The sequence below is a fragment of the Ceratotherium simum genome, chromosome 25, assembly GCF_057802395.1.
Source record: "Ceratotherium simum simum isolate JZ-2026a chromosome 25, ASM5780239v1, whole genome shotgun sequence".
NCBI classification, from domain to species: domain Eukaryota; kingdom Metazoa; phylum Chordata; class Mammalia; order Perissodactyla; family Rhinocerotidae; genus Ceratotherium; species Ceratotherium simum.
In genome coordinates this window covers 22,232,651-22,248,437 of record NC_141924.1, presented here as the reverse complement: position 1 = coordinate 22,248,437, position 15,787 = coordinate 22,232,651, and the positions used below count along the sequence as shown (strand labels likewise).

The window sequence follows — 15,787 nt, the reverse complement described above, 5'->3', positions numbered from 1 at the left end:
CAGATTTCTCTAGAATCAAACCCAGCTATTTATCTTAGCATGTATCTAAGAGCATAGGCTTTGGAAACATTACCTGGGTTCAAATCTCAGCCCTATCACTTATTAACTAAGAAACCTTGGGCAATTACTTAATCTCTCTTTGTCTCAATTTCCTCGTCTCTAAAGTGGGGCTAATAATAAGAGTAACTACTTTAGGAGGTGTTTATGTGGATAAAATGAGTTAACGCATGGGAAGGGCTTAGAACAATGCCTGGCTCGTAGTATGCACTTGGCACATATTATCTATATCATTATTACTATGATTCTGTTCTTATCTTCCAGGGGAGAAAAGCTAAAAAAATCCCAGATAAATTAAGTGTATAGGTTTGTTTTCTTTTTTAATTATGTTTAAGCTTTGTAACATTGGGATAAAAGTGGGAGTAGGGATGGGCAAGATGCATTACTTCTGAAAGAAGCAGTTCTTTCTAGGCAAAACTGAAAATTAAAAGAGTAGTAGAATTGATGCTTAATGCTTCTTAGATTGCTTACGTCCTAAGTATCTACTGATGTTTTTAGAGTTTCGGTTATAGAATGGCAGAATGATATAACTTGGAGAAGAAATCAAGTTGGGCATTAATAATAAAACTTAATAAAGTGAATTCATTAAGAGAACTAACCACTTTGAGGTCTCTTAATGGACTCTTCTCCCATAAAGAAGGAAATAAACAATGATGCTGGTATATTGAGTGCTTGAAAAGTTTTTATGTGGCTAGAATTGGTACTGCTCCAAATAATGCAGTATCTTTGCAACAAGAAACAAATCTCAGAGGCCTCGCAAGCAGACTAGTGAATCCTGCTTGCTTCTGTTCTTGTCATTTTGTTATTTTCTTGGTGACTTCTCTGCTTTGTTATATTTTTAAAATTTTATTCATTGAAGTGTAATATATAGTAAGAAAAGTATATAAATCATAAATGTACAAATCAATGAATTTTCATGAACTCACACTCAAATGTAACCAATTTATGTAGGTGAGGGCTTGGCAAACTACAGCCCATAGGTGAAATGCAGTCCATTGCCTGTTTTTGTGAGTCAAGTTTTATTGGTACATAGCAACACCTGTTTGTTAACATATTATCTACAGTTGCTTTTGCACTACAACAGCAGAGTTGATTAGTTGTGACAGAGACTGTATGGCCCAAAAAGCCTAAAATAATTACTATCTGGGTCTTTACAGAAAATGTCTGCCATCCTGTGAGCTAGATCAAGAAATTGAATATTATCAGTATCAAAGAAGGCTCCTTTGTCCCATCTCCCAGCCATAACACCCTCCCTAACTACTTTCCTGACTTCTAACGCCATAAATTAATTTTGCCTTTTTTTGATCTTCATATAAATGGAATTGCGCAATACATAGTCTTTTGTAAATGACTTTTTTCATTCCATATCATGTTTAAAAGATGCTTGCATGTTGTTTCAGGTAGCAGAAATTAATTCTGATTGCTGTATAGTATTCCTAGAATGTGTACCTGAAGCAAAATTATGAAACAGGCAGAGTTTGTCTCTGATAACCACTCCCATCTTTCCTTTAGTCATTTTTGGTTTTTTTTGCATTTCCATTCACAGATACTCCCCAAACTTCTCCCCTGCCCCCCACAGCACACAGGAAAAACCCCACTGTGGCCAATCCCTCAACTCTCTCCTGTACCGTGAAATGTACATCTGAGCACCGCTAAGGATTAATGTGCTAGATAGATGCATTTAAATAGGAATCAAAGCCTCTGTCAAGCTTGAGACGAAGAAGGGCAAATTTACTTATGGAAATGCAGGCATCATTGTGCCGGTGGATGAACTATTTTGTGAGTTTGCAGATTTTCTAGCCATCCATTCTACTGGTGATAGACACTGGATCATTTCTAAATTTGGGTTCTTACAAATACTACAGCTATGAACATTTTTGTACATGTGTTTTGGTTAACATGTACATATTTCTGAAGGGAACTTACGTTGGAGTGGAGTTACTAGGCCATAAGGTATGCATTTGTTCGTCTTCAGCAGACACTTGCAAATAGTTTTTAAAACTGGGTTGTACCACTTTACACTCCAACTAGCAGTCTAAGAGCTTCAGTTATTCCACATACTCACTAAAACTTGTTAGTGGCAGTCTTTTTAAAATTTTAGCCATTCCAGTTGGTCTGGAGCAGTATCTCATCATAGTTTTAATTTGAAATTGCGTGACAACCAATGAGGCTAAGGACCTTTTTATATGCTTATGGTCACTTGGATAGTTTCTTTTTCTCAGTGATTTATAGAAGTTATTTACATGTTCTGGATATGAGTCCTTTGTCAGGTATGTATGTTGCAAATCAAATATCCTTTCCTGGTTGGTGGCTTGACTTCTCACTTTCTTAGTGGTGTTTTTAAATGAACTGAAGTTTCAACTTTGTTCTTCTTCAAAATTGGTTCTACATAACTTTTAGAATCAGATTTCTAATTTCAACAAAAATCTCACTGAGATATTCCTTGGAATTGAATTGAACCCCTAGATAAATATGGGGAGAATTGAGATTTTTTTCTCATCTATGAATATGGTATATCTCTGTGTTTATTCCTTTTTACATTTTTCTCAGCAATTTTTTATAGATTTTAGTGTACAGGTTTTGTACAACTTGGGTTATATTTATTCCTATACACTTTGTGAATTTTAGTTCAATTGCAGATGATGTTGTTTTATAGTATTACTTTCTGATGTTTTGTTGCCAGTGTATAGAAATATAATAGATTTTGTATATTGACCCTTTATCACACAGACTGCTAATACCAATTATAATTATTTCTATATTTTTTGAGATTTTCTATATACATATCGTCACCTACAAATAATGATAATTTTACGTTTTCCTTTCTAATCATTATACCTTTTTTGTTGTTCTTACCTAATTTCACTAAGACCTTCCATATAATGCTGAATAAAACCGATGATATTGGACATCGTTGTTCCTTACCTGAGAGTATAAATGTTCAACATGTTACCATTAAGTGTGATGGTAGCTGTATTTTTTTGTACGTCCCCCCCCCCCCTTTTTTTATTTTTTGGTGATATCTCATTGTTTTATTTTGGTTGTCTGTACATATATTTATTGGCCATTTATGTTTTCTCTTCCATGAATTGCTTGTTAATACACTTTGCTCACTTTTCTATTGGGATTTTCTTTTCTCAGTTGTTTTAGTCTTGTTTTCAGTTTACCACAAAATCGAGAGGAAGGTACAGAGATTTCCTATATGCCTTTTGCCCCCACACATGCATAGCCTCCCCGTTATCAACATCACTCACCAGAATGGTACATTTTTTACCAAGGATGAACCTACATTAACACATCATAGTCACCCAAAGTCCATGGTTTAGGGTTTCACTCTTGGTGCTGTACATTCTATGGGCTTGGACAAATGTACAATGACATATATCCATCATTATAATATCATACAGAGTATTTTCACTGCCCTAAAAATCCTCTGTGCTCTGCCTATTCATTTCTCCTCCAGCTCTGCCATACACATACCTTTAACAGGTTAAAGAAGTTTCCTTATATCCCTAGGTTGCTGAGAGTTATTATTGTTGTCATTATTAAATTATATCAAATCATTTTTCTAAATCTATTTAAATGTTGATATGGGCTCCTTCTTTATTCTATTAATGTGATGAAGTCCATTGATTGCATTTTTTGGTTGTTAAGTTGTGATACCAACTTAGCAAAACCTGGAAAAAATATCCACTTGGTCATGATGCATTTTTTTTCTTGACTTGCCAAATTCAATTTGCTAAGATTTTGTTTATGATACTTGTATATAAGTTCATGAAACATATCATACTGTAGTTTTTCTTGTAATGTTTCTTTCAGATTTTAGTATCATTGTTTGATAGCCTTTTAAAATGATTTGGATAATTTTCCTTTTTTTTTTCCTATTCTCTTAAACAGTTTGTGTAAGGCTACTATTATTTCTTCCTCATGTATTTCGAAGACTTCACCAGTGAAGTTAGCTGGACCTGGAATTGTCTTCATGGGAAGGTTTTTAATTATAGATTTAATTTATTTAATGGATATAGGACTATTTAGATTTCTATTTCTTCTAGTATCCATTGTGATAGTTTTTTTTTAGTTGTATTTTTCAAGAAATTTATCCATTTCATCTAAATTTTCAAATTTAGTGGAATAAAATTGTTTATACTCTTATTAACCTTTAATGTATATAAGATCTGCAGTGATGTCTTCTTTTTCATTTATAATTTCATAGTTTGTGTTTTTCTCTCTCTTTTTTTAACACTCTGGTTAGAGATTTATTAATCTTTTGAAAAAACCATCTTGGGGTTTTGTTGATTTTTTTCTCTACTATACATTTGCCTTCTATTTCATTCATTGCTACTCTTATCCTTATTTCCTTCCTTGTATGTTCTTTGGGCTTAATTTTCTCTTTTCCAACATCTTGAGAAGGAAGCTTAAAGGACTAATTTTCAGCTTTTCTTCTTTTCTAATATAGGCATTTAGAGCTATAATTTTCTCTATGAACACTGCTTTAACTGCATCCTGTAAGTTTTGACGTGTTATATTTTCATTATTAAGACATATTCCAATTTCCATTGTAATTTATTTTTGACCTGTGTGTTTTTCTAGGAATGTGTTGCTTAATATCAAAACATCTGTGGATTTTCTAGTTATCCCTCTATCATTGATTTCTAATTTAATTCCACTGTGGTTGGAGGATATTCTCTCTGTTATTTCAGTCCTTTGATATATGTTGAGATTTGCTTTGTACTCCTGCATATTGTCTATTTTGATAAGTGTCTCAAATGTGTTCTGCAATTGCTTAGTATAATGTTCTGCATACGTCAATTAGGCAAGGTTGTTTAATTGTGTTGTTCAAATCCTCTGTGTCCTTATTAAACTTTGTCTATGTTATCTACTAGTTACTAAGAAGAGGGCATTAAAATTCCCAAGTATGATTGTGGATTTATCTTATTCTCCTTTTAATTCTGTTAACTTTCCTTTACATATTTTGAAGCTATGTTATTATGTGCAGACAATTTAAGATTATTCTATCTTACTGTTAAATTTACCTTTTATCTTTATGTAAAGTCATTCTTTATCTCTAATAATGCAATATTTTGAAGATGTGATGGGCAAGAAGCTAAGGAGCTAATGTTAAAACCTTCCAAAGGGCAGAACTGAGTCTCTTGTAGTCTTTCAGGGCTGAGGACATAAAGACCCACCAGGTTCTCAATCACAACAAAGGAACAAGAACAAACCAGAGGTGGACCAAGCTTTACAAAAACTGCATCTGAATACCAGCCCAGCTTAATCTCTGACCCAATTCAAGTGATCATCTCCTTCCGTATCTGCCTAACAGGAGCATGAGGAACCCTTTCTGGTGGAAAAGAACATCACGGCGAGCAGAGATCAACAAACTTGCTCTTAATGGGCTAGATAGTAAATAATTTACTAAATAGTAAATAATTTAGGTTTTGGGGACTAACAGGAAAGAGTGAGGCTATTATATACTTATACAACTATTTAAAATATAATCATTTAAAATATAAAAACCATTCTTAGCTCACAGGTGGTTAAAAAAAAAAAAGAAACAAAACAGGTAGCTGGCCAGATTTGGCCTCCAGGCTGTAGTTTGCTGACCCTTAATCTAGAGCCTCTACATGTCTGGCATATAATAAAAATTACTAGGCATATAGCCTGTTGAATTGTATGAAACAAAGTAAACAAATTCATAACTAAGGAAGGTGTTTTCTATTTCAAATGCAAAAGCAGAGGTGCATATCATTAAACACTAGGAAAAATCAAGGAAATATGGTGTCACAAAAAGAAAATGATAATTCAGCAACCAAACTCAAAGGCACGGATATTGTTGTCTAGCTGATAAAGAATTCAAAATAGCTGTTATGAAGAAATTCAATGAGCTACAAGAAAACTCAGCAAAGCAATTCAATGAACTCATAAATAAAATTAATGAACAGAAGGAGTTTTGTTCTCCAAAGAGATTGAAATTTTAAAAATGATCTAAACAGAAATTCTGGAGCTGAAGAATTCAATAAATGAGATGAAGAATGTAATAGAGAGCATAGGTAACAGGGAAGACCAGATGGAGGAAAGAATAAATGACTTGGAAAATAGAAATATAGAAATAATTCTGTTAGAAGAGGATAGAGAACTTAGATTTTTTTAAAAGTGAAGAAACCCTACAAGAGCTCTCAGATTCAATGAAAGGCAAATATAAGAATAATTGGTACCAGAAAGAGAAGAGAGAAGGTGGCAGAGAGTTTATTTAAAGAAATAATAGCTGAGAACTTCCCAAATCTGGGAAAGGAATTGGACATTCAAGTTCACAAAGCTAATAGAACACCCTATCATCTCAATGCCAAAAGACCTTCTCCAAGACACGTTATAATGAAACTGACAAAAATTAATTATAAAGAAAGTATCTTAAAGGCAGGTAGGGGAAAAAAAGCAAGTAACCTACAAAGAAACCCCATTAGGCTATCAGTGGGTTTCTCAGAAGAAACTCTACAGGTTGGGATAGAGTGGAATGACATATTCAAAGTGTTGAAAGATAAAAACTTCCAGCCAAGAATACCTTATCCAGCAGTTATCCTTCAGATATGAAGGCTTTCCCAGACAAACAAAAGCTAAGGGAGTTCACCACCACTAGACTTGATCTGCAAGAAATGCTGGAAGGAGTTCTTCAAGTTGAAAGGAAAAGACGCTAATCAGTGGCACAAAAACATACGAAAGTACACAAAACTCTGGTAAAGGTGAAAATAAACAGTCAGAATTAGAAAACTGTAACTCTATATTAGAATGGTATATTAACCACTTAACTATAGTATACAGGTTAAACGAAAAGAGCACTAAAAATAACTATAGCTACTATAATTTGTTAACAAGTTCACAACATAAAAAGAGGTAAATTGTGACATCAAAAATATAAAAGGAGAGGAGTAAAAGAGTGGAGCCTTTATAGGCAAATTTGGAGATAAGTTGCTATCAGTGTAAAATGGACTGTTTTATCTACGAGATGTTTTATGTAAGCCTCATGGTAACCACAAAGAAAAAGTCTAGAGTGGATTCATGAAAGAAAAAAAAAAAGGTGACTGAGCATATCACCATGGAAAGCTACCAATTTACAGAGGTAGGCAGAAACAGAGGGAAAAAGAAACAGTATAGATACAAAACAACCAGAAGGCAAACAATAAGATGGCAGTAGTAAGTCCTTACATATCAATAATCACTCTAAATATAAGTGATTGAATTCACCAATCAAAGGCACAGAGTGGCTAGATGGATAAAAAAACAAGACCCAACTATATGCTTCCTACAGGAGACTCATTTCAGATCTAAAGATACACGTAGGCTGAAAGTGAAGGGATGGAAGAAGATATTCCATGCAAGTGGAAATCAAAACAAAGTGGGAGTAGCCATACTTATATCACACAAAATAGACTTCAAGGCAAAAATGGTAACAAGAGACCAAGAAGATCATTATGTAATGATAAAAGGGTCAATACATCAAGAAGATATAACAATCATAAATATATATGCACTCAACGTCAGAGCACCTAAATATAATAACCAAATACTAACAGATCTGAAGGGAGAAATAGGCAATACAATAATAGTGGGAAACTTCAATACCCTACTGTCAGCAATGGATAGAGCATCCAGACAGAAAATCAACAAGAAAATGTTGAAATTGAACCATACTTTAGACCAAATGGACTTAACAGACAGATATAGAACATTCTGTCTAATAGCAGCAGCATACACATTTCTTCTCAAGTGCACACAGAACATTATCCAGGATAGATCATATGATAGGACACAAAACAAATATTAGCAAATTTAAGAAGATTGAAATCATACCAACTACTATTCTGACCACAGTGGTATGAAACTAGAAATCTACAACAAGAGGAAATCTGTAAAATCTACAAATATGTGGAAACTAAATAAAACACTTCTGGACAACCAATGTGTGTCAAAGAAGAAACCAAAAGGGAAATAAAAATTATCTCAGAACAAATTAAAATGGAAATACATCATACCAAAACTTATGGGATGTAGCAAAAGCAGTTCTGAGAAGAAAGTTTATAGCAGTAAATGCATATATTAAGAAATAAGAAAGATCTAAAATAAACAACCTAACTTTACAGATCAAGGAACTAGAAAAAAATAACAAATTAAATCCAAAGTTACCAGAAGGAAGGAAATAATAAAGATCAGAGCAGAGATAAATGAAATAGAGATCAGAAAAACAATAGACAAGATAGATGAAACTAAGAGCTGGTTTTTTGAAAAGATAAACAAAGTTGGCAAACCTTTAGCTTCACAAACCTTTAGACTAAGAAAAAAGAAAAGACTTAAATAAAATTAGAAATGAAGGGGGAGACATTACAACTGATACTACAGAAATATGTAGAATCATAAGAGACTACTAGGAACAATTACATGACAGCAAATTAGATAATCTAGAAGAAATGGATAAATTTCTAGAAACACACAACCTACCAAGTCTGAATCAGGAAGAAATAGAAAATCTGAACAGACCAATAACAAGTAAAGAGATTACATTAGTAATCTAAAACTTCTCAACATAGAAAACCCCAGGACCATATGGTGAATTCTATTAAACATTTAAAGAAGAATTAATACCAGTCCTTCTCAAACTCTTCCAAAAAATTGAAGAGGACGGAACACTTCCATACTTATTCTATGAGGCCAGCGTTACCCTGATACAAAAACCAGATGAGGACACTACAAGAAATGAAAACTATAGACCAATATCCGTGATGAATATAGATGCAAAAATTTCAACAAAATATTAGCAAACCAAATTCAAGAACACATTAAAATGATTATACACCATGACCAAGTGAGATTTATCCCTGAGATGCAAGGCTGGTTCAACATACACAAAACAATAAATGTAATACCTCACATTAATAGAATTAAAGATAAAAATCATATGATTATCTCAATAGATGCAGAAAAAGCATTTGATAAAATACAGCCTCCTTTCATGATAAAAACCCTCAACAGATTAGGTATAGAAGGAACATGCCTCAATATAGTAAACGCCATATGCGACAAACCCACAGCTAACATGATACTTAATGGAGAAAAATTGAAAGCTTCTCCTCTAGGATCAGGAATAAGACAAGAATGCCCACTCTCACCACTTTTATTCAATACAGTACTGAAGTCCTAGCTAGAGCAATTAGGCCAGACAAAGAAATAAAAGCTATCCAAATTGGAAAAGAAGAAGTAAAATTGTCACTATTTGCAGCTGACATGATTTTGTTTATAGAAAATCCCAAAGACTCAACCAAAAAAATTTTGGAGCTAATCAATGATTTCAGTAAAGTTGCAGGATATAAAATCAACATACAGAAATAAGTTGCATTTCTATACCCTAATAATGAAACATCTGAAGAAGAAATAAAGAAATCCCATTCACAATAGCATCAAAAACAATAAAATACCTAGGAATAAATTTAACCAAGGAAGTGAAAGATCTGTACAACAAAAACTACAAGGCTTTGCTGAATGAAATAAAAGACAAAAACAAATGGAAAGACATCCTGTGTTTGTGGATTGGAAGAATTAATATTGTTAAAATGGCCATACTATCCAAAGCCATTTATAGATTCAATGCAATCCCCATCAAAATATCAATGGCATTCTTCACAGAAAGAAATCCTAAAATTTGTATGGAACCACAAAAGACCCCAAATAGCCAAAGCAATCCTGAGGAAAACAAACAAAGCTTGAGATAGCACACTTCCTGATTTCAAACTATATTACGAAGCTGTAGTAATAAAAACATAAAAGTACTAGCATACAATTAGACACACAGACCAACAGAGCAGAATAGAGAGCCCAGAATTAAGCCACCAATTATACAGTCAACTAATATTCAACAAGGGAGCCAAGAACACCTAAATGCTTTTTCTTCAACAAATGGTGTTGGAAACCTGAATAAACACATGCAGAGCAATGAAATTTGACCCCTGTCTTACACCACTCACTCAAATTAACTGAAAATGGATCAAAGACTTAAATGTAAGACCTGATACTATATAGGCAAAGAGCCATAAAATCAAGACAAAATAAGTTTTATGATGGTAAGCAGAGTTGTGGGAGCTACAAAGGAAGCAGTAGTTTATTACAATTATGGAAGGCTCCAGAAGAGAGCACATTTGAGCTTACCCTTGAAGTAAGAATAGAATTTCACCAGAGTATGAACGGAAACACTAAGTACATGACGTGACTCCATAAAACCAGAAGCCCAGTATGGCCAGAGTAGAGGACTGTTTGGGACACCTGTCTGGAGCCTGGGGTATGTTTGGACATGAGGCTTGGAAGATCCTTGAATGGCACAGTGAAAAGTTTGGGATTTAGTCTCTAGGCGATGAGAACCTACTGAAACATTTTGAGAAGGGAGATGATGAGTGATGGGCTTTAACTAATACAGCAGTGTGTTAGGGGAGGAAGGCAAAAGTCTGAGGCAGAAAAGCCAGTTAGAAAATCAGTCTGAACTCCAATAGGGACAATGGAGAGGGGGGAGGGATGAGAGACATTTTTGAAGGATTATTAATTGTTGAGACTTGGAGGCTCATGTTTCTGAAGGCTGAGCTAGCTGAGACCTCGTTTTTATGCCAGACAACTCTGAGGGGAGGAAGGACATGAAAGGAGGAAAAGGTTTAAAGATGAGGCTGAGAGATGGTTTGGAGGATGCTGCTTCTGCAGCATAACAGCAGAGAACTGGAAATTCCCTGATAAGAGATAGAGATAGAGAATTGAGAATCCTCATCAGAGAGATGATAATGAAGTCATAAGAGTGGATGGACTTACCCGAGGAAAGAGGGAAGTTAGGAGAAATAAAAACCAAGAGAAAAACAAGAGGAATGCCTATGTCTATTGGTGGGTGAAGAGCCACCCAGCACAGGCACTGAGTATGAATGTGACCAAATACAGGAGACACCCTGGAGGTGGCAGTGCCACATAGATGAGGTAAATGGACTCTTCGGGGCTCTGGAACCAACCACATCACCCAAGTTAGAATTGCTTCTTAGCAATTCTGCATGTCTTACGTGTCTTGGGCAAGTTATTTGACCTCTTTGTGCCTCAGTTTCCTCATCTGTAAGATAAGAATAATAATAGTACCCACATAATAGGGTTGATCTGAAAATTAAATGAGTTATTATATGTGAAGTAATTAGAACAGTGCCTGTTACATAGAAAATGGTGTATAAGTGTTAAGTCATTGTTTTGTTGTTGTTACTTTCTAAAATAAAGTTTAAAAAGTAGAAACAGAAGACATTTTATAGTCATTCCTTCAGCCAAGTACTTTTTTGGAGTCTAATAAATTGTATTTTTTTATTTTCAACTATGCCATCTGGTTGTTTTGCATGAGAGACTGTCTTTTTTCTTAATTTTTTATTTTTGCGAAGTTGCAAAAATAGTACAGAGTTCCCATATACTCTTCACCTTGTTTCCCCTAATGTTAACATCTTACATATTTATTGAAACCAGAAAATTAACATTAATAAAATACTATTAACTAATCACAGGCTTTATTTGAATATTGCGTTTTTCCATTTTTTTCTCGTTATGCTCCATCCTGGATCCAGCATTGGATTGAGATGTTGTGTCTCCTTAGTTTCTTCCAATCTGTGGCAGTTCTGTCTTTATTTTTTATGATTATGACACATTTGAAGAGTAACAGTCTATAGTTATTATAGAGTTACTATATAGTCTATAGTTACTAGATAGTCTGTATACTGTAGACTATAGTAACAGTCTACAGTCTATAGAAGGTCCTTCAATTTGGGTTTTTCTAATGTTTTCTCATGATTAGGCTGTTATGCATTTTTGGCAGGAATACTATAGAAATGGTGATGTACCTTCCTCAGTGCATCATATTAGGGGTATGTGATATCAATATGTCTTATCACTGGTGATATTAACTTTGATCACTTGGTTAAAGAGATGTCTACCAGGTTTCTCGACTGTAAAGATACTATCTTTCCTTTTGTAATTATTATCATATAGGGAGATACTTGGAGAATATACAAATATCCTATTTTTTAAATATAATTCCACCTCCTAATTTTAGCATTCTTTGATGGTTCTTACCTGCAACAATTACTACTGTAATGTTTGACTAATGGTAGTTTTCTATTTTCATCATTCTTTCCACATTTATTAATTAGAATTCTACAAAAAGGAAGAGCTGTCCTTTCTCCCCATTTATTTAGTCAGTGTATATTTATATCAGTATGGACCTTGATACTTAGTCTTTGGGTTGTAGTCCAGTATTATGATTATTTTGTTGTACAAATTGTTCCATCTTGGGCCATTGGGAGCTCCTTCAAGTTTGTTCTGTGTCTTACTTATGTGTCCCTATCATTTTTTAAGCGCTTCCTAACTTTGTGGCATCACAAGATATTCCAGGCTCATCTTGTATTTTCCCTACAATAGCTCTGGAATCAAATATTTCTCCAAGGAGCCCTGGTTCTTTTTATTAGAGAATAGTATTTGGAAAACAAGATCTGGACCCTAGGTATGATCATGGCTCCTAGGATGCCATTGCTTCCAGGCCCAAGGAGTGCCTCTTTTTCCAGTGTCCTGGCCGTTTTTCTAGAAAAGATCTTCCCTGTGCTTCTGTATTGAGAAAAATATGGGTTAAGTCAATGATACATTCAGATTATTATCCTTTTGAAAATAGTCATGGAACACCAGTACTCTTTGTTCTTTTTCCTGTTTTCTTCTCTAGTTCTTCAGTTTGGATTTACAACTATCTTTGTGGCAGCTTTTCCCCTAGCACCACTTCTGGCCTTACTGAATAACATAATTGAAATTCGACTTGATGCTTACAAGTTTGTCACACAATGGAGGCGACCTTTAGCTTCAAGGGCCAAAGACATAGGTAAGTTGGATTTGGGTATGTTTTTTAAAAGATATTAACCATCTGGTGGATAAAAATAGCCACCAACTTTAGATTTTTACTTATAGTTTCCATGTAAGATGACTCAACTGAGTCTTGCAAAAGAATAATTATGTTAGCTTTAATAATAGTAGACAAGAAGTAAAGCTGACTATTTGGAAATTTATAATTTCCAGTGCTAGAGAATTTGTGCTTCAATAGATTCTCAATTTGGTTATTTCCATCTTAAGACTTCGGAATCTAAAAATTTGATTTATTATCACTTATTTCCTTTTTAAAGTAGATCTTCCATTTGCTTAACTTTGTTTTGCCCTTTCCTAAATATTTGCCTGAGTCACACGAAACATGATCCAGTTTTTCTAAAGGTGGAGATGGCCTTTGGCCTTTGACTAGAGATGCTGAGTTGAATCAGGTGCAGCCTTTTGAGAGCTGCCTGAGATCAGAGACTGTATTTTATTCATTTCTGCATTCGGTGCTTAGTACAGAGCAGGCAGGCTCTCAGCTAGTGTGTGTGGATGTACTTGGCTCATAGTGGTCTTTTAACCTCCGTATGAAACACACACACATTCAATGAGTACCTACCCTGGGTCACTGTGTCAGGGACTGGGCCCAAAAGAAGTCAGCACCTCTCAGGAGCTCCCAGTCTGGTGGCGGCTTGACATTGTGAGTACTGATCTTATCAGATGGTGTTTTGGTGCCTTATCGTTGACCAGAACTCTGACTTACGTCTGATCCTGACTGAGTCATTAAGTCATGAGCATTGGCACTTCCACAGAAATTCCTTCAATGCCAAGGTGTTTGCAAGTACTAATTCTTACTTCTGGTTGCAAATGTCAGTATTTGGGAAGACGAAAGGACCCGTGGAAAGGACTATTGAAAATTAGTTACCCCAGTTGTTTTCATACCTATTATCTCTGCTGTTGTGTCTAGAACTAATATAACACTTCTCTTTGAATAGGAATTTGGTATGGAATTCTTGAAGGCATCGGAATTCTGTCTGTTATTACAAATGCATTTGTCATAGCGATAACGTCTGACTTTATCCCTCGCTTGGTGTATGCTTACAAGTATGGACCTTGTGCAGGCCAGGGAGAAGCTGGGCAAAAGTAAGTTGTCCATAAAACTGTCATGAAATGTCCATTTCCTATCCATTGTGTGATGTTGGACACTCAGACAGAAGCCTCTGCATTGAAGTAACCCAGGACCAGAAGGCCTGTGATGGGGGAGGTAGAATTATGATATAATAACACTTTCAGCCAAAGAAAACACATCCCGATCTACTGAAGGGAGGGAGGTCATACAGATCAGACAAGTTTTAGGTGGAACCCAATGTGAGAGCAGCAATTAATCATTTTTCCCACCCCGACCCCTGCCCATAATGAATTCAGAAATGTGTGGTATGCTAATTTGTACAGACAAAAATGTGGTACATGATGTAGTATATAGTTATGCTGTTTTTATGAGTTTGTAAAAGGACAATTAGAATCTGATTCCCCTTGTGTCATTATATGTAGACTCTGCAAATCTATGAGTACACAGTAGGTACTCAATAAATACTTGTGGAATAAGTAACTAAATGATTCTTTCCTGGCTATTGACCTGACCACTGTCTATATTACCCCAGGCAAATTGGGTGGACCCTGGGAGCTCAATTCTACGGCATCACATCAATGATTCCCAAAGCCAGGGCTTTCTGGGTATTGCTGGTAACATAAAACCTAGGCAAAATTATAACTTGTCCCCCAGCTTTCATTTCTATACCCTTGGAAAAGAAACAAGAAGTCTTAATAACTTTAATGGGAGAAAAATACCTGTTTGACTAAAGTCAAAATAATCAAGTTCTGATTGTGAGATTTAGATGTCTGTGGGTCAGAATGGGATGTAATTTGAGGTCATAGGGTCTTTTCAATGCCCCAGAAATCATCCCACATGGGCCGCTGACTACTCACACAAGCAGCCCTGCCTCCTGGTTGGTCTGAGCCAAACTAATTCATCCTCTATAGCAATTATAGTTCAATTAGCCCCAAGGAGTAAAGTGCCACCAAATCAAGTCAGCTAAATTCATGCACACCTGGCCTAGGTCCAATTTCATTATTAATCCTACATAAATGCTCTATGGATGGACATGGATGATCAAATGCGATACATCTCACAATGCAGCTATTTGAAGAAGCTTCTATAAAGTTCTTTACTATAATAACCATGTGGCCATTAAATACTAATTATATAGCAACTTTAAGTGATCATACCATCCAATTTTAAGAGAGATTTAAAGATTTATGTTGCACTACCCATGCATTTCTGTCTAATTGTAACTGTTGTCAACATTCTCTGCTGACTTAACCTAAAAAAGCTTACTTTTATTCAAACCACTTTCGCATATGTTTTGCATTTGATTCTCAAAACAACCCTGGCAGTGGGACATGCGTTATTACCCTTACTTTAGCGGAAAGAGATTAAGAGAAGTTAAATCCAGAATCACAAGGCAGAGTAACTGTTGGAACCTACACGAAGGTAAAGCCTAGATTTATATGGTTCTCTCCACCCTGAACCTCACAGCCCTCAGGGCCAAGGCCAATAAGTGGCCCTCTAGCTCATCTAACAGTGAAACTCCCTGGGATTTAAGTCCCAGTGGTTATTTCAGGTCTTTCCCGACTCCAAATGTGGTGAAGCCTATCTTGGTTTGAGAGGAACCAAAAAATAAAGTGGAAAAATTTATGCGCAGTTGATAGTGAATCAAAGCTTTAGAATTTTGACAGCCTAATAGATTTAAGGCAATGTTTGTGGTGATTAAAATTT

The 15,787-nt window shown here is 35.1% G+C and overlaps 1 protein-coding gene across 1 annotated transcript in view; it reads left to right on the top strand.

Annotated features, from left to right (window-relative positions):
• ANO4 (anoctamin 4) overlaps nt 1-15,787 on the top strand; it is a 210,199-nt gene that overhangs the window by 171,497 nt on the left and 22,915 nt on the right. Inside the window, exons 21-22 of the mRNA XM_087449050.1 lie at nt 12,818-12,970; nt 13,947-14,094. Of these exons, the coding sequence (XP_087305176.1) occupies nt 12,818-12,970; nt 13,947-14,094 (301 nt within the window). The remainder of the gene's footprint in view (nt 1-12,817; nt 12,971-13,946; nt 14,095-15,787) is intronic.